At 39.5% G+C, this 20534-nt stretch overlaps 1 protein-coding gene across 3 annotated transcripts in view; it reads left to right on the top strand.

Moving 5' to 3' along the window:
- tmco4 (transmembrane and coiled-coil domains 4) overlaps positions 1-17231 on the top strand; it is a 59669-nt gene extending 42438 nt beyond the window's left edge. Inside the window, exons 14-15 of one of the 3 annotated variants that reach the window (XM_061889681.1) lie at positions 6780-7126; positions 16446-17231. In XM_061889681.1, the coding sequence (XP_061745665.1) occupies positions 6780-7126; positions 16446-16449 (351 nt within the window). In that variant the 3' untranslated portion in view covers positions 16450-17231. Of the gene's footprint in view, positions 1-6779; positions 7496-16445 lie in introns of those variants that run through there. The other 2 variants (XM_061889682.1, XM_061889680.1) reach the window with 2 other exon arrangements.
- The last annotated feature ends 3303 nt before the right edge of the window (positions 17232-20534 follow it).

Raw genomic sequence — 20534 nt, 5'->3', positions numbered from 1 at the left:
GAACTTTAATTAGCACTTACAGATGTAGCGAAGAACTGTATTTAGTGATAGTGGTTTTCTGAAGTGTTCCTGAGCCTATGTGGTGATATCCTTTAGAGATTGATGTCGGTTTTTGATACAGTGCCGTCTGAGGGATCGAAGGTCACGGTCATTCAATGTTGGTTTCTGGCCATGCCGCTTACGTGGAGGGATTTCTCCAGATTCTCTGAACTTTTTGATGATATTATGGACTGTTGATGTTGAAATCTCAAAATTTCTTGCAATTGCACTTGTGAAAGACTGAGGATCTTTTGGGAAGCTGTTTTTATACCCAATCATGGCACCCACCTGTTCCCAATTAGCCCGCACAACTGTGGGAGGTTCCAAATAAGTGTTTGATGAGCATTCCTCAACTTTATCAGTATTTATGGCCACCTTTCCCAACTTTTTTGTCACGTGTTGCTGGCATCAAATTCTAAAGTTAATGATTATTTGCAAAAAAAAATGTTTATCAGTTTGAACATCAAATATGTTGTCTTTGCAGTATATTCAACTGAATATGGGTTGAAAATGATTTGCAAATCATTGTATTCCGTTTATATTTACATCTAACACAATTTCCCAACTCATAGGGAAACAGGGTTTGTATATACAGTATATATGTATGTATATATGTATGTACAATGTATGTACAAACCCCAAAATCAGTTAACTTGGCACGTTGTGTAAATGGTAAATAACAACAAAATACAATGATTTGCAAATCCTTTTCAACTTATATTTAATTGAATAGACTGCAAAGAGAAGATACTTAATGTTCGAACTAGAAAACCTTATTTTTTGCAAATATTAGCTCATTTGGAATTCGATGCCTGCAACATGTTTCAAAAAAGCCGGCACAAGTGGCAAAAAAGACTGAGAAAGTTGAGGAATGATCATCAAACACTGATTTGGAACATCCCACAGGTGAACAGGCTTATTGGAAACAGGTATAAAAGCGCTTCCATGAAATGCTCAGTCATTCACAAACAAAGATGGGGCGAGGTTCACCACTTCGTGAACAAGTGCGTGAGCAAATTGTCGAAGAGTTTAAGAACATTTTTTAACGAACTATTGCAAGGAATTTAGGGAATTTCACCAACTACGGTCCGTAATATCATCAAAAGGTTCCGAGAATCTGGAGAAATCACTCCACGTAAGCGATGATATTACAGACCTTGGATCCCTCAGGCGGTACTGCTTCAAAATGCGACATCAGTGTGTAAAGGATATCGCCACATGGGCTCAGGAACACCTCGGAAAACGACTGTCAGTAACTACAGTTTGTTGCTACATCTGTAAGTGAAAGTTAAAACTCTACTATGCAAAGCGAAAGCCATTCATCAACAACACCCAGAAACGCTTCGCTGGGTCCGAGCTCATCTAAGATGTACTGATGCAAAGTGGAAAAGTGTTCTGTGGTCTGACGAGTCCACATTTCAAATTGTTTTTGGAAACTGTGGACGTCGTGTCCTTCGGACCAAAGAGGAAAAGAACCATCGGACTGTTATAAGTGCAAAGTTGAAAAGCCAGCATATGTGATGGTATGGGGGTGTGCCCAAGGCATGGGTAACTTACACATCTGTGAAGGCACCATTAATGCTGAAAAGTACATACAGGTTTTGGAGCAACATATGTTTTCTTTGTTTTGTTTGTTTTCTACCAATGATTGTCACACACATACTAGATGTGGCGAAATTATTCTCTGCATTCGACCCATCACCCTTGATCACCCCCTGGGAGGTGAGGGGAGCAGTGGGCAGCAGCGGTGCCGCGCCCAGGAATCATTTATGGTGATTTAACCCCCAATTCCAACCCTTAATGCTGAGTGCCAAGCAGGGAGGTAATGGGTCCCATTTTTATAGTCTTTGGTATTACTCGGCCAGGATTTGAACTCTGCCATCCAAGTAACGTTATCATGGACGCCCCTGCTTATTTCAGCAAGACCATGCCATGCCACGTGTAACAACAGCGTGGCTTCATAGTAAAAGAGTGCGGGTACTAGACTGGCCTGCCTATAGTCCAGACCCGTCTTGAAAATGTGTGGCGCAATATGAAACCTAAAATACGACAACAGTGACCTCGGACTGTTGAACAACTTAAGCTGTACATCAAGCAAGAATGGGAAAGAATTCAACTTCAAAAATTGGTCTCCTCAGTTCTCAAATGTTTACTGAGTGTTGTTAAAAGGAAAGGCCATGTAACACAGTGGTAAAAATGCCCCTGTGACAACTTTTTCCAATGTGTTGCTGCCATTAAATTCTAAGTTAATGATTATCTGCAAAAAAAAATGAAGTTTCTGGTTTCGAACATTAAATATCTTGTCTTTGCAGTCTATTCAATTGAATAAAAGTTGAAAAGGATTTGCAAGTCATTGTATCCTGTTTTTATTTACCATTTACACAATGTGCCAACTTCATTGGTTATGTATATATGTGTATATATGTATATATGTGTATATATATACAGACCCACACAGCGCTCTCCTGTATCTATATATGTACTGCAATGTGTATATATGTAAGTATATGTATACCGTATATGTGTATATATTATTAAATATATGTGTGTGTATATATATATATATATATATATATATATATATATATATATATATATATATTTATTTATTTATTTATTTCTTAATTTTCCTGAAAGAACTCTCCTGAAGGAATCAATAAAGTACTATCTATCTATCCATCCATCCATCCATCCATCCATCCATCCATCCATCCATCCATCTATCCATCCATCATCCATCCATCCATCTATCTATGTATGTATTTATACATATATATGTATACATATATATAAATATATATATGTATGTATATATATGTGTATATATAAGTATGTATACATACATGTATATATATACATATATGTATATATATATACTTATAAATGTATTCATACATATATATACACATATATATATATGTGTATATATATGTGTATATATATGTATGAATACATTTCTAAGTATATATATATATACATATATATATATATATATATATATATATATATGTATGAATGCACATATAAATATATATACAAGTATATATATATATGTGTATGTACGTATATATACGTGTGTACATATGTATACGTGTGTATATATATATATATATATATATGTGTACATGTACGTGTATATGGATATTTACATGTATATGTATGTATATATATGTGTATTTATACATATGTATAGATGTGATAGTATATGGATACTTATATTTGTATGTGTATATATACATGTGTGTAAATATATATATATATATATATATATATGTATATATATATATATATATATATGTATATATACATACAAATATATGTACACTTAAATCATCACAACTATACATACGGTATGTATAAATACACCTGTTTTCCTCCCTTCTCCGCCTTGTTGTCTGCCTAAAAATAATTTTCCTTTTTTTAAATTATTATAACAACAAGGTTGTTAATGTTTTTGAGAGCACCAAAGGGACTTTCTGTGCATATATATATATATATATATATATATATATATATATATATATATATATATATATATATATATATATATATATATACACACACACACTTATATATACATATATGTATATGTATAAATATGTATATGTATGTATATATATATATATATATATATATATATATATATATATATATATATATATACATACTGTATATGTACGGTATATATACACATATGTATGTATATATATATATACATATATGTATATGTATATATACATACTGTATATGTATGGTATATATACACATATATATGTATATGCATATATACATGTATATATATATATATATATATATATATGCAAATATACATGTATATATATACATATATATATATATATATATATATAATTATATTGATATATATATATATATATATATATATATATATATATATATATATATATTAGGACTGCGAATCTTTCGCTGTCGCACGAATCTTTGGATGTCTCACGATTCGATTCAATATCGATTCTTGGGGTCGTGATTCGTTTATATATCGATTTTTTCGATCACACGCGATTCTTGATCCAAAAACAATATTTTTCAGATTCAAACTGATTCTGTATTCATTCAATACATCGGATTTCAGCAGGATCTACCCCAGTCTGCTGACATGCAAGCAAAGTAATAGATTTTCGTAAAAAGCTTTTATAATTGTAAATGAAACATGTTTTATCAACTGATTGCAATAATGTAAATTTGTTTTAACTATTAAACGCAGCAAAAATATGACTTATTTTCCATCCATCCATCCATTTACTTCCGCTTGTCCGAGGTCGGGTTGCGGGGGCAGCAGCCTAAGCAGGGAAGCCCAGACCTCCCTCTCCCCAACCACTTCGTCCGGCTCTTCCCGGGGGATCGCGAGACGTTCCCAGGCCCGCCGGGAGACAACGTGTCCTGGGTCTTCCCCGTGGCCTCCTACCAGTTGGACGTGCCCTAAACACCTCCCTAAGGAGGCGTTCTGGTGGCATCCTGACCAGATGCCCAAGTCACCTCATATGGCTCCTCTCAAAGTGGAGGAGCAGTGGCTTTACTTTGAGCTCCTCTCGGATGGCAGAGCTTCTCACCCTATTTTTAAGGGAGAGCCCCGCCACACGGCGGAGGAAACTCATTTCGGTTGCTTGTACCCGTGATCTTATCCTTTCGGTCATGACCCAAACCTCATGGCCATAGGTGAGGATGGGAACGTAGATCGACCGGTAAATTGAGAGCTTTGCCTTCCGGCTTAGCTCCTTCTTCACCACAACGGATCGATACAACGTCCGCATTACTGCAGACGCCGCACCGATCCGCCTGTCGATCTCACCATCCACTCTTCCCCCACTCGTGAACAAGACTCTTAGGTATTTGAACTCCTCCACTTGGGGCAGGATCTCCTCCCCAACCCGGAGATGGCACTTCACCTTTTTCCGGGCGAGAACCATGGACTCGGACTTAGAGGTGCTGATTCTCATTCCGGTCGCTTCACACTCGGCTGCGAACCAATCCAGTGAGAGCTGAAAATCCCGGCCAGATGAAGCCATCAGGACCACATCATCTGCAAAAAGCAGAGACCTAATCCCGCGGCCACCAAACCGGAACCCCTCAACGCCTTGACTGCGCCTAGAAATTCTGTCCATAAAAGTTATGAACAGAATCGGTGACAAAGGACAGCCTTTCACAAGAAAGGATGGGGCGAGGTACACCCCTTTGTCCATAGCTGCGTGAGCAAATAGTTAAACAGTTTAAGAATAACGTTTCTCAAAGTGCAATTGCAAGAAATTTAGGGATTTCATCGTCTACGGTCCATAATATCATCACAAGGTTCAGAGAATCTGGAGAAATCACTCCAAGTAAGCGGCATGGCCGGAAACCAACATTGAATGACCGAGATTTTCGATCCTTTAGACGGCATTGTATCAAAAATGACATCAATCTCTAAAGGATATCACCACATGGGCTCAGGAACACTTCAAAAAAACCACTGTCACTAAATACAGTTCGTCGCTACATCTGTAGGTGCAAGTTAACGCTCTACTATGCAAAGCGAAAGCCATTTATCAACAACATCCAGAAACGCCGCCGGCTTCTCTGGGCCCAAGATAATCTAAGATGGACTGATGCAAAGTGGAAAAAAAAGTGTTCTGTGGTCTGACGAGTCCACATTTCAAATTGTTTTTGGAAATATTCAACATTGTGTCATCCGGACCAAAGGGGAAGAGAACTATCCAGACTGTTATGAACGCAAAGTTCAAAAACCAGCATCTGTGATGGTATAGGGGTGCATTAGTGCCCAAGGCATGGGTAATTTACACATTTGTGAAGGCACCATTAATGCTGAAAGGTACATACAGGTTTTGGAACAACATATGATGCCATATAACCACCGTCTCTTTAATGGAGGCCCCTGCTTATTTCAGCAAGACAATGCCAAGCCACATTCAGCATGTGTTACAACAGAATGGGAAATAATTCTACTTTCAAAAATTCAACAATTAGTTTCCTCAATTCCCAAACATTTAGTGAGTGTTGTTAAAAGAAAAGGTGATGTAACACAGTGGTGAACATACCCTTTCCTAACTATTTTGGCACGTGTTGCATTCATTAAATTCTACGTTATTATTTGCAAAAAAACATTTTTATCAGCTTGAACAATATCCTGTCTTTGTAGTGCATTTAACTGAATATGGGTTGAAAAGGATTTGCAAATCACTGTATTCCGTTTATATTTACATCCAACACAATTTCCCAACTCATATGGAAACAGGGTTTGTAATTTAAAAAAGTTAAAATATTTTTAGGCAGACAACAAGGCGGAGAAGGAGGGAGGGAAACAGAGATAGGAGGGGAGACGTAGTGTGTAGTAGTTGAGTTGAAATGGGATTGGCATGAATGATTGTTTGGCGCCCGATAAAAGACTTAAGGGAGGATTCTTTAAAGCAAGGCTTTAGTCAGCAGATGTTAATGCAGCATTACTTTCTTCTCCTCTCTAAGTCCACAGCCAATCCCTCCTCATTTGGTTTGTTTGCTTTCTTGAACCCACATTGAGTAACAAAATAGACAAAACTCGGTAAATGTCAAAGAAAGAAACACACGCCGATACTCCACCTCTCCAAAATGGCACAGGAAGTGATGTCATCAAAATGGCAGCGCTTCCAGGACTGAATGATGCGTTGGCCCACGTTCCACTGTGTAGTAAAGAAATATGTTCCATTGGAATTGTAATATCTGTTCACTAGGTCAAAGGTCACCTGGACTATATGCGTCAAATGGAGACCATCTTGGTGGCAGTCGGCCTTCCCACAAAGGAGGTCCCAGGAGTACGTCCTCAGCCTGCGGCAGTGACAGTGGACCCGCCCCAAGTGGGTGAGGAGACGGGCGACGGCTGGGACATCCCTGACATCTCAGAACTCCTGGACTCTCTCCAGAGCGACCAGTCCACAAGTCCGCCCAAAGCCAAGATCCAGACGGGGCTCCCGTCACAGGAAAGCGCCACCCACCGTGGACCTGCCGCCTTTAACGAGTCGGATCACGACGCCGTCTCGTGGAGCTGGGATGACGCACACTGGACCACAGAGCCAAATATGTAAGGAGGCCGTTATCTGGCCAGGTGCTTACCTGTTTCCTCCTTAAAGGTTGTTGTAGAAGATGAAGAAGGTGACCTCAGGGCTTTTGGTACTGTAGTAGTTCACATAAACTTTGGTTAGACCTGCTTCAAATGGCTCTAAAGTAATACTAACTAGTAGTGTCCTAATCCATATTGATGTCACTCCCATATCAGCACAATTATTCATCATTAGGGGTTTCCTGATCAATATTGATATCGCTCCCATATCAGTACAATAATTATTTATTAGGGGTGTCTTGATCCATATTGATATCACTCCCATAGCAGCACAAAAACAATATCGGATTGGGTTGCATAATGTCATGTGCAATACAAGCAGTACTACTACAGCGTGTTTACTTGTGTGTGTGATATGTGCGATAAAAGCAGTCCTGCAGCGTGTTTACTTGTGTGTGATATCATGTGAGATACAAGCAGTCCTGCATGGTGTTTACTTGTTGTGATATCATGTTCGATACAAGCAGTCCTGCTACCGCGTGTTTATTTGTGTGTGATATCATGTGCGATACAAGCAGTCCTAGGACAGCGTGTTTACTTGTGTGTGATAACATGTGCGATACAAGCAGTCCTGCAGTGTTTACTTGTGTGTGATATCATATGCGATACAAGCAGTCCTGCAGCGTGTTTACTTCTGTGTGATATCGTGCAATACAAGCAGTCTTGCGGTGTTTTTACTTGTGTGTGTGTGTGTGATATCATGTTCGATATAAGCAGTCATGTAGCGTGTTTACTTGTGTGTGATATCATGTGCGATACAAGCAGTCCTGTAGGGTGTTTACTTTTGTGTGATATCATGTGCGATACAAGCAGTCCTGCAGCGTGTTTACTTTTGTGTGATATCATGTGCAATACAAGCAGTTCTGCAGAGGGTTGACTTGTGTAATATAAGCAGTCCTGCGGCGTGTTTACTTGTGTGTGTGTGTGTGTGTGTGTGTGTGTGTGTGTGATATCATGTGCATTATAAGCAGTTTCCTGTGGCGTGTTTACCTGTGTGTGATGTCATGTGCGATACAAGCAGCTTGCAGCTTGTTTACTTGTGTCTGATATCGTGTGATACAAGCAGTCATGCAGCGTGTTTACTTGTGTGCAATACTTAACGCGTTTAGTCCAGATTGGACTAAACACAAACTAAACAACGTTTTAAGGACGCCTTCTGCTCTGCATAGCAAAGCTTAACAAATTTGAAGACCATAAATTAGAGTGATAAGTTTAAATTTATTTTCGCTTGCTCAAACACAAACATTCTAATCGGATTGTTTTCCCTGGCTGCAAGCGACGTGGCAAGGTTGTTCCTTCGAGACTCCCCTAAAGGACAGTGCAGCAAAGACACAACACACTCCACGTCTGTTGGTTGTCGACTTTTGTTGGACTGACTTGTTGTGTTATCAAGTTTGTTGTCGCTGGACAGAGCTACGCTGCAGGCTTACTCACACATCCACGGGAAATACAGCCCCCCCACACACACACACACATGGTTAATGTTGTCGTACATTTTTAAAGGCATACTAAAATGAGATTTTCTTATTTAAAGGCCTACTGAAATGAGATTTTCTTATTTAAACGGGAATAGCAGGTCCATTCTATGTGTCATACTTGATCATTTCGCGATATTGCCATATTTTTGCCGAAAGCATTTAGTAAAGAAAATTGACGATAAAGTTTGCCCATTTTGGTACTTCCTGAAAAAGCCTCGCCTTTACCGGAAGTCGCAGACGATGATGTCACATGTTGATGGCTCCTCATATATTCACATTGATTTTAATGGGAGTCTCCAAAAAAAAACGTTATTCGGACCGAGAAAACGACAATTTCCCCATTAATTTGAGCGAGGATGAAACATTCGTGTTTGAGGATAGAAAAAAAAACGAGTTTAAAAAAAACACTGGGACGTATTCAGATGTTTTTAAAGACTTTTACTTGGATAATTCTGGGAAATCCCTTATCTTTCTATTGTGTTGCTAGTGTTTTAGTGAGTTAAATAGTACCTGATAGTCGGAAGGGTGTGTCCACGACCGGGTGTTGACGCGCAGTGTCTCAGGCGAGTCGACGGCAGCTATGGACGGCACAAACTCAGCTTTAATCCGGTAAGGACTGACTTTTTAACCACAATTTTCTCCCCAAAACCTGCTGGTTGACATTTGGTCTGGATCCATGTCTGCTTGACCGCGCTGTGATCCATAGTAAATTTTCCCCTTCCGGGAATTTTAAACAAGGAAACACCGTGTGTTTGTGTGGCTAAAGGCTAAAGCTTCCCAACTCCATCTTTCTACTGTGACTTCTCCAATATTAATTGAACAAATTGCAAAAGATTCAGCAACACAGATGTCCAAAATACTGTGTAATCATGCCGTTAAAGCAGACGACTTTTACCTCTGTGTGTGCGTAGCACTCACACTTCCTAAAACCCTGTGACGTCACGCATACACGTCATCATTACACAACGTTTTCAAGACGAAACTCCCGGGAAATTTAATTTGTAATTTAGTATACTAAAAAAGCCGTATTGGCATGTGTTGCAATGTTAATATTTCATCATTGATGTATAAACTATCAGACTGCGTGGTGGGTAGTAGTGGGTTTCAGTAGGCCTTTAAACGGGAATAGCAGGTCCATTTTATGTGTCATACTTGATCATTTCGCGATATTGCCATATTTTTGCTGAAAGAATTTAGTAGAGAACATCGACGATAAAGTTTGCAACTTTTGGTCGCTAATAGAAAAGCCCTGCCTTTACCGGAAGTATGTGCGTGCGACGTCACGAGTTGCAGGGCTCCACACATATTCCCATTGTTTTTAATTGGAGCCACCAGCAGTAAGAGCAACAATTTCCCCATTAATTGGAGCGAGGATGAAAGATTTGTGAATTAGGATATTGATAGTGAAGGAATAGAAATAACAAAAAAGCGACGGCTCCGGGCGACGGCAGTGTGAGCGTTTCAGATGTAATTAGACACATTTACTAGGATAATTCTGGAATATCCCTTATCTGCTTATTGTTTTGATAGTGTTTTAGTGAGATTTTAAAGATTGTAAAGTAAAGATCGTAAAGACATACCTCGAGGTCGGATGGCTGCGGTGAACACACACTGTCTCAGAGAGAAGCCGAGGAGCCAAGCTCACGGCTGCTGTGGGACGACGAATAATCCACTGATGTCTTCGGTAAGATATATATCACAATTTCCCCATCCAAAAACATGCTGGTTGACGTAGAGAAAACATGTTCGCTGCTTCACAAGAAACAAAGAAACACCGGCTGTGTCTCGGTGCTAAAGACAGCTGCAATCCACCGCTTTCCACCAACAGCATTCTTCTTTATAGTCTCATTATTAAATGAACAAATTGCAAAAGATTCAGCAACACAGATGTCCAAAAAACTGTGTAATTACGCCATGAACAGAGACGACTTTTAGCTGTGTGTCATGCAGCGCTAATATTTCTTTACAGTCTGTGACGTCACGCGTATGCGTCATCATTCCGCGACATTTTCAACAAGAAACTTGCGGGAAATTTTAAATTGCAATTTAGTAAACTAAAAAGGCCGTATTGGCATGTGTTGCAATGTTAATATTTCATCATTGATATATATAAACCATCAGACTGCGTGGTCGGTAATAGTGGGTTTCAGTAGGCCTTTAAATTTAATGACAATAAAGTTCCAGCCATTAACGTTTCAAATCATAATGATGGTCAAAATGTGACTGATAACACTTTAATAAACTCACAGACCGGTGATGCTGCTCGTTGACTTGAGAGGCAAGCCAGTACAGGCTAACTTCATTGCTAACATTAAAACAAACAACATCAAAGTCTTTCCCTAACAAAAAGAACATAGCCCCATCAAAACTTACTGTCGGTTGTGTACGTTGAACCTACAAGCCATGCTCTCTTAGACAAATCGATCGATACTCGAAAAAACAGGAAGTGAATTTGCGTGACATCACATGAAAGTGTTTTTTTTCTTTATCTTGAAAACATTTTTTTTTTAAATTGTACAAATTTAAAATGGAAGGGGATAAACATAGTTAAACGCCCATATAAAAATATGACTCTGAAGTAACCACAACAATATCACATTTCTTCTGCCAAGAAGTATATTTTCCTGAGGGAACTCTCCTGAAGGAATCAATAAAGTACTATCTAGTATATTTATTGTATTTATTGTATTACAGGGTTTTAAATAGGATTTGCTATTCCAGTAAGAATTGCGTAGGAATGCCCCTATGTGCACAAATCACCGAACCGCCGAAACACGTGAGCTTAACTGAAATGCTTGAATGTCCAGGGTGAGTAGAGTGTGTGGGTGTTGGAACGGTTCCAATTGGTTGAGAAATGTGAGATATGGAGAGGTTTGTATAAACCCATTGATATATATATATGTGTGTGTGTATGTGTGTGTGTGTGTGTGTGTGTGTGTGTGTGTGTGTGTGTGTGTGTGTGTGTGTGTGTGTACAAACCCCATTTCCATATGAGTTGGGAAATTGTGTTAGATTTAAATATAAACGGAATACAATGATTTGCAAATCATTTTCAACCCATATTCAGTTGAATATGATACAAAGACAACATATTTGATGTTTAAACTGATAAACAGACCTGTCTCCCATCAAAGATGTGTGGCGCATTATGAAGCGTAAAATACGACAGCGGAGACCTAAAACAAGAATGGGAAAGAATTCCACTTTCAAAGCTTCAACAATAAGTTTCCTCAGTTCCCAAACGTTTATTAAGTGTTATTAAAAGAAAAGGTGATGTAACACAGTGGTGACATGTCCTTTCCCAACTACTTTGGCACGTGTTGCGGCCATGAAATTCCAACGTAATTATTATTTGCAAAAAAAAAAGTTTATGAGTTTGAACATCAAATATCTTGTCTTTGTAGTGCATTCAGCTGAATATGGGTTGAGAATGATTTGCAAATCATTGTATTCCGTTTATATTTATATCTAACACAATTTCCCAACTCATATGGAAACGGGGTTTGTATCTATAGGTATATTGTATATACCCAGTCATTTTCAATGGGGGAAATTCCTGGTAATTGCGGGTAATCAGCGGACTGCGGATGGTGGAATGGTTCCAATCGGCTGAGAAATGTGGGAAATGGAGAGGTTTGTATAATACCCATTTATTTTCAATATAGGGAAATTCCTGGTAGTGGCGGGTAATCAGCGGAGTGTGGATGGTGGAACAGTTCAAATCGATTGAGAAATGTGGGATATGAAGACGCTTGTATATTGCCCATTCTTTTACAATAGGTAATAAGGGAATTTTCGAATCCGGGAAACATGCTGGCTTGAATGTCCAGGGTAAGTGGAGTGTGTGGATGTTAGAACGGTTTGAATCGAATGAGAAATGTGGGATATGTAGTCGATTGTGTATTGCCCATTCATTGTCAATTGAGAGAAATCCCTGAAGATTCTGAGAAACCGAGATTTCTGAAAATGGAAAACATGTTTTACTTTGGATAACTAGTGTGGGTGGATAGTTAAAGGGTCCGAATCGGGTAAAAATGTGGAATAAGATTTTTAGAAATGTTGGGCATTGTAGAACTTTGGATATCCATTTGAATAGGAATTTCCTGGAAATTTCGTGAAAACCATTGTTTTACAATTGTCCTAGATGACATGAAAGGGTTAGTGTTGGAATTGTTATGAATCGGTTGTCATAGTAACAGTTTCATTCGAGAATGGCTATTTCTGAATTCCTGGAATTTTGGGAAAACCGGGAATTTATAGAAAAAAACAAAACTTTTGTTGTCCCAACCAAGAGGAATGTTTTGAAGGTGGAATGGTTGGAATTGGTTGAAAAATTTTTAAAATTTCCAGTAAGGTGTGGTGTAAGGTGAAAAGAGGGCTTTGACAAGCCGAGATTTCTGGAAATTCCTGGAATTTTTTTAAACTTTAAAAATGGTAGTTAGATTGTCCAAGGTGAGTGGAATGTGTGAATGTTGGAAATGTTTAAATTGGCTGGGACATGTGGGAGTTGTGCATGTTTGATAACTGCCCCATTCATTTTCAATGGGTAAAATGTCCCAGAAAACCAGGAATTGTGGGGAATCTGGGATATTTAAAAAAATAAATGAAAAATATGATGCACACCAAATTTTTGTGGCAGAATGATGATAAATAAATTGATTTTATTGGTGTAGAATCTTCTATGTGTGAATGCTGGGCAACTTCCACACTACAAAATAAAACAAGTGATATCGTTTCAGATCAATATTGTAATTGACCATTTACATTCCAATATTGGTATCGTATCAGATGTGAAAAGGTTGTATCAGGACACCCCTAATACCAATAATAATTTTAACTAGAGAGATTTTTGCAGGGATGCAAGAATGTTTTTCCCCCAATACCACCATAACGACAACATTAAAATACAGGAGTGTAGTAGACCTAAGTATTCATTAAGTACCACCACAATGACACAATTAAAATACAGTAGTGTAGTGGACCTTAGTATTCATTAAAAAGTAAATGTAATATTCTTGGCCACACAGTTTGAACAGTAACACTGTGTGGGATGAGGCGATTCCGAGATGGACCTCTCATGCAGTTGACCAAAAACGAGGTCATGTGGACCACGAACCAGTTGGCTCGGTCCTTGTGGGAGTTTAGACCTTGCAAAGCAGCTCAGTATTGGGGCGGTATAGCCTGGTTGGTAGAGTGGCCGTGCCAGCAACTTGAGGGTTCCAGGTTCGATCCCCGCTTCCGCCATCCTAGTTACTGCCGTTGTGTCCTTGGGCAAGACACTTTACCCACCTGCTCCCAGTGCCACCCACACTGGTTTAAATGTAACTTAGATCATGGGTTTCACCATGTAAAAGCACTTTGAGTCACTACAGAAAAGCGCTATATAAATATAATTCACTTCACAGAATAAAGGAAAGCGTGTCGTTGACCACAAAAACTGTTTATTGATGGATAAATAGTTTGGAATCTATGATTTGATGTTTTTGATGTTTGTTATGTACCATGTGATTCCAGGTTTCAAGAAGGTATTTTTACCCCCCTAGAAATAAAAAGACCGGCCGTCTTATATTCAGGGAGGCAGAAATTTATACGTGCAAAGTAGCAGGCGGTGCCACGGGAGGCTGAGCTTTTATTCCTGTCGCTCACACCCACTTGGAAAATGTTCAAATGAAGTGTAGTTAACCACTTGCTTGATGTTCACTCCAAGTTGTATTTACTGGACTGAGCCTGATATAAGACGCTTTGCCTATTTTTTGGTGTGTTCCTTTTGCCACCAGTAAAAATAGGTTTATTTAGTTTAGTTTATGTGCTCGATTCTGTTCGGATTCCAATCTAAAACTGTGTGGAATTGGAATGTGAGACGTCTTATATTTGAGCCATAAGAAGCTTAACTTTTTATGCAATATTTTTTCAATGTGCTTTAGACAATGTATTAGTTGGTGTTTTAGGTTTACACTGTATATGCTGTGTTGACACAAATATAAGACTGTATTTTTCCCTCCTTGAAAAAAAATCTTAATAAAAACAGCCCGTATTATAATTTGTTTTAAACTCAATTCACCTGGGGGCCACTGGATGCAGAGTCTGGGTGAGGATGGGCCGCAAGAAAAGATTGCTTAAATAAAAATGTTGCATACTCCTCAGCAAGGAAAGAAAAACAATGTAAAAAGAAAACAAAATATTTAAATTGTTATATGTATACAGTGATTATACTATAAAGTTATTTTCCATTTAACTTTATCTTCACCAGTTTTAGATTATTTTTATTCAAAATCGCTGAATTTTAACATTTGCCGTTCAAATACAGAGCAGAGACTTGCGGTGAGTCAGCAGACAGCTGAGCCTTCCTGTCACCATGGCAATGACTCGGCTAACTGCTTGCTGCTGTGCAGTGAGACCGTATTGCTATGTGAATTATATTATACATTTCCATAGTTTAGTTAGCTGAGTTATATAATGTACAGTGTATTTTGTCAACAACTGTATGTGTGTAATGTATTTCTTGTGCTGGGCAATCATAAAACGCCTGCGGAGATCGCACTGTGTGAGGCTCACAGTAATCCGGCCTCCTGGCGGTAGAGGGCGCTAGTGATCCTAGAGATCATTCTTGCCTGCTCTGCTAGGCCTGCATGGAGACATCTGAAGCCGGTATGTTTTTAAAGTTGTCGTTTGCCTGCATTTGGTAAAAACAACCGTCCAACATTTTACAACTAATTGTAAACTTATAGGTGCCGACCATCAGGGCCGAGTTGCGACGAAAGAGTGTGTCGATGTTAAGAAATTATGCCGACTTTGTAAGTGTATCTGTTTGCCAATAGTAGCTACTAGCCGTACCCATGTATTTTCTATGGGCTGTTAGCATTGGGTTTTAATCCCGTTTCCTCCAATGTTTCTGATCCGATTGAATTTATATTTATGTCAAGTCTTTATTTTGGGTACTTAAATATGGTGACTAAGTATCATGGCGTTTTAAAGCCATCTGCATTTTTTATGCTACAGTAAAGACAATGAATGAAGACTGCCGCTGGAGCGCGGTTACACCTGTCATAGTGACAACACTGTGGCTGTATGAACTGCGAATGCACTTAAGGACTGTGATCAGTCTCATATGGCTCCTATAAATTTGAAGAACTTTTGATATTACTTTTTATGAATTACCTGAACTAAACTAACATTGTTTGTTGAGATTCCTTTCTAGGTTTTTTTTCTTTTCTTTTGAATGGCCATTCCTATTAATGTCTGTCCACTAGTTGTTGCACTGTACATGTTTAAATAACACCAGTATCAATTAAAGTATTTAATTCTGTCTGTCCTACTCTTTCCGAGTTGTAATCTAGATTTCTGATTTGCCCAAATATTGAGAACTTCTACTATACTATATTATTTTGACAATCCCCTAGAAGGGGGATTGTCACAATAATATGCCAGCGTATGCTCCAGCACCCCCTGCGACCCCGAAAGGGACAAGCGGTAGAAACTGGATGAATGGATGCTTAAAATGTCTAAATTATGGATATATGTAGATATCTATCTCCGTCACAAGCTAAAGTACATGCTACATTAAGTTAATGTACCAATGATTGTCTCACACACACTAGGTGTGGTGAAATTTGTCCTCAGCATTTGACCCATCCCCAGTGAATGACTGCTCGCTGACTGCTCTTGTTGCAAAAAAGCTAAGTATCGTTCTATCTGTGTGCTTTTAACTGTTTTGCAGCTTTATTTACAACTTCTCGAACATATTTAATAGTTCAATTTAACTTGCAAATCACCCGATCTCTGTCTCACCACTCCGCCCTCAGCTAGCTAGCTGCTAAGCTAACGAGGCTAGCGGAGAAAGGCAGCGCCGGTCTGAAGGAAGCTACTCCCCCGCCACCGTGACCACCACTTCCCGAAGACAGCTGGCACTCCACTCGGCGACGGAAAGTTTCTGTGAGTATGGCTTCCTGCGCTTCGTGCACTTTACTCATGGATAGGTTGGCTTTGCTAGAGAGCCGTGTCGGCCAGTTAGAGCAGTGTAATTTCGTAACCTTAGATGTTGCGGACACATCTGCTAGCGTTAGCTGTAGCGAGCTAACTAGCCCAGCTTGTAGCAGCCCTAAGCGGCCAACAATCTACGGTGTACCGGTTAAGACGCATAATAGATTTAGCCCTTTAGCTAGTCCTACACCCCAGTCACTTTAGTCATAGGGGACTCCATCACCCGAAACATAAAGCTTAGCAAACCAGCCACAAATAAGTGTATTCCCGGGGGCAGAGCACCTGACATTGAAGCTAATCTTAGGGAGCTAACTCGCAACAGGTCTAGTAAACACGTACGACAGGCTAACCGCACCACTAGTTATGCGAATATAGTAATACACGTTGGCTCCAATGACGTTAGGATGAGACAATCAGAGATTACAAAGAGAAACATAGCCAGGGCTTGTAGTCTCGCCAGAAAGATGTCCAGGCATCGAGTAATTGTCTCTGGCCACCTGCCTGGGAGAGGCAATGATGAGAGATATAGCAGATTAGTCTCCCTTAACAAGTGGCTGGATAGCTTCTGTAGACAACAGGGATTTACGTTTATTGATAATTGGCCCTCTTTCTGGGGCAAACCTGGCTTGCTGAGGAGAGACGGGCTTCACCCTAACCAGGAAGGCGCTATCCTCTTGTCTAGGAACATAGATTTCGCATTGAGCCACATTTGACTAACTGCACTAGAGCAAGCCGGTCACAGGCAATTACAGAGCCTGCTAGCCTGGATATGGAGTCAGTTAAGTTAGAACTAGCCAGCGCCAGGCTGGATGATCCCTGTACACATGGCAATTTTCGTAGAATAATACACAACTCACAAAATGTTTTTTCTGCTATGACTATGACTACGTCAGAGTTAGACATGCGTTCTACTGAGGTGGCAAATTATGATGCGTTCAGTTTATCGCAGCGCCAAGTAGACAATCTGAAAATTCCCGTCATATCAATTCCTAGATATGGTCGTAATTATTTTAAGTACACTGCGCATAATAAACGCAACATTATTAATATTGCTACTACGGATAATTTTATCAACAACTCCTTAAAACAGCTCACTACCTATAATATGGGCTTTCTAAACATCAGATCTTTGTCTCCCAAAACGTTATTAGTTAATGAGGACATTAGAGACAACAACCTTAACGTCATCGGTCTTAGCGAAACCTGGCTTAAACCAGACGACTTTTTTGCGATAAATGAGGCATCCCCTCCTAACTATACGAATGCGCATATTGCCCGTCCCCTTAAAAGGGGAGGGGGGGTCGCACTAATATACAACGAAAGCTTTAACTTTAGTCCTAACTTAAATAATAAATATAAATCGTTTGAGGTGCTTTCTATGAAGTCTGCCTCTGTGCCTGGCCGTTATCTACCGCCCCCCAGGGCCCTATTCGGACTTTATTAGTGAATTCTCAGAGTTTGTTGCTGATCTAGTGACGCACGCCGATAATATAATTATAATGGGGGACTTTAATATCCATATGAATTGGACCAACTGTGCGTGGCGCTCCAGACTATAATTGATAGCTGTGGTCTTACACAAATAATAAATGAACCGACGCATCGCAGCGTTAATACAATAGACCTAGTGCTTGTCAGAGGTATCACCGTTTCCAAAGTTATGATACTCCCGTATACTAAAGTAATGTCCGATCATTACCTTATAAAATTCGAAGTTCAGACTCATGTTCGGCAAGCTAATAATAATAATAACTGCTATAGCAGCCGCAACATTAATGCTGCCACAACGACGACTCTTGCTGACCTACTGCGCTCGGTAATGGCACCATTCCCAAAGTATGTGGGCTCTATTGATAACCTCACTAACAACTTTAACAACACCCTGCGCGAAACCATTGATAGTATAGCACCGCTGAAGTTAAAAAAAGGCTCCAAAATGGCATACGCCATGGTTTACTGAAGAAACTAGAGCTCAGAAATTATTATGTAGAAAGCTGGAACGCAAATGGTGCACGACTAAACTTGAGGTGCACCATCAAGCATGGAGTGATAGTTTAATAACTTATAAACGCATGCATACCTTAGCTAAAACTAATTATTACTCAAATCTCATCCGCATTAATAAACACATCCAAAATTTTTGTTTAGTACAGTAGCATCGCTAACCCAAAAAGGGACTCCTTCCAGTAGCTCCACCCATTCGGCAGATGACTTTATGAAGTTCTTTAATAAGAAAATTGAACTTACTAGAAAGGAGATTAAAGACAATGTGTCCCAGCTACAACTGGGTTATAGTAACACAGATACGACTGTATATACGGCGGATACTGCAAATATCCAAAATAGCTTCTCTCGTTTTGATGAAATAACATTAGAAGAATTGTTACGTGTAAATGGAATAAAACAAACAACATGTTTACTTGACCCACTTCCTGGGAAACTTATCAAGGAGCTTTTTGTATTATTATGTCCATCAGTTCTAAATATTATAAACTTATCACTTTCTTCGGGCACTGTTCCCCTAACATTCAAAAAAGCGGTTATTCATCCTCTCCTTAAAAGACCTAACCTCGATCCTGACCTCATAGTAAACTACCGACCGGTGTCTCACCTTCCTTTTATTTTGAAAATCCTCGAAAAAATTGTTGCAGAGCAGCTAAATGAACACTTAGCGTTTATCAATCTATGTGAAACCTTTCATTCCGGTCTCAGGGCAAATCACTCGACTGAGACAGCCCTCGCAAAATTGACTAATGATCTATTGCTAACGATGGACTCTGATGCGTCATCTATGTTGCTGCTCCTCGATCTTAGCGCTGCTTTCGATACTGTCGATCATAATATTTTATTAGAGCGTATCAAAACACGAATTGGTATGTCAGACTCAGCCCTGTCTTGGTTTAACTCTTATCTTACTGATAGGATGCAGTGCGTCTCCCATAACAGTGTGACCTCGGACTATGTTAAGGTAACGTGTGGAGTTCCCCAGAGTTCGGTCCTTGGCCCTGTACTCTTCAGCATCTACATGCTGCCGCTGGGTGACGTCATAGGCAAATACGGTATTAGCTTTCACTGCTATGCTGATGACACCCAACTCTACATGCCCCTAAAGCTGACCAACACGCCGGACTGTAGTCAGTTGGAAGCGTGTCTTAATGAAATTAAACAATGGATGTCCGCTAACTTTTTGCAACTTAACGCCAAAAAAACGGAAATGCTGATTATCGGTCCTGCTAGACACCGACCTGTATTTAATAATACAACTTTAACATTTGACAACCAAATAATAAAACAAGGTGACTCGGTAAAAAATCTGGGTATTATCTTCGACCCAACTCTCTCCTTTGAGTCACACATTAAAAGCGTTACCAAAACGGCCTTCTTTCATCTCCGTAATATCGCTAAAATTCGCTCCATTCTGTCCACTAAAGACGCCGAGATCATTATCCATGCGTTTGTTACGTCTTGTCTCGATTACTGTAACGTATTATTTTCGGGTCTCCCCATGTCTAGCATTAAAAGATTACAGTTGGTACAAAATGCGGCTGCTAGACTTTTGACAAGAACAAGAAAGTTTGATCATATTACGCCTATACTGGCTCACCTGCACTGGCTTCCTGTGCACTTAAGATGTGACTTTAAGGTTTTACTACTTACGTATAAAATACTACACGGTCTAGCTCCAGCCTATCTTGCCGATTGTATTGTACCATATGTCCCGGCAAGAAATCTGCGTTCAAAAGACTCCGGCTTATTAGTGATTCCTAGAGCCCAAAAAAAGTCTGCTGGCTATAGAGCGTTTTCCGTTCGGGCTCCAGTACTCTGGAATGCCCTCCCGGTAACAGTTCGAGATGCTACCTCAGTAGAAGCATTTAAGTCTCACCTTAAAACTCATCTGTATACTCTAGCCT

The sequence above is a fragment of the Nerophis ophidion genome, linkage group LG27, assembly GCF_033978795.1.
Source record: "Nerophis ophidion isolate RoL-2023_Sa linkage group LG27, RoL_Noph_v1.0, whole genome shotgun sequence".
In the NCBI taxonomy this organism is placed as follows: domain Eukaryota; kingdom Metazoa; phylum Chordata; class Actinopteri; order Syngnathiformes; family Syngnathidae; genus Nerophis; species Nerophis ophidion.
Note: the sequence above shows the minus strand (reverse complement) of the source record. Positions and strands in the feature narration are given on the sequence as shown.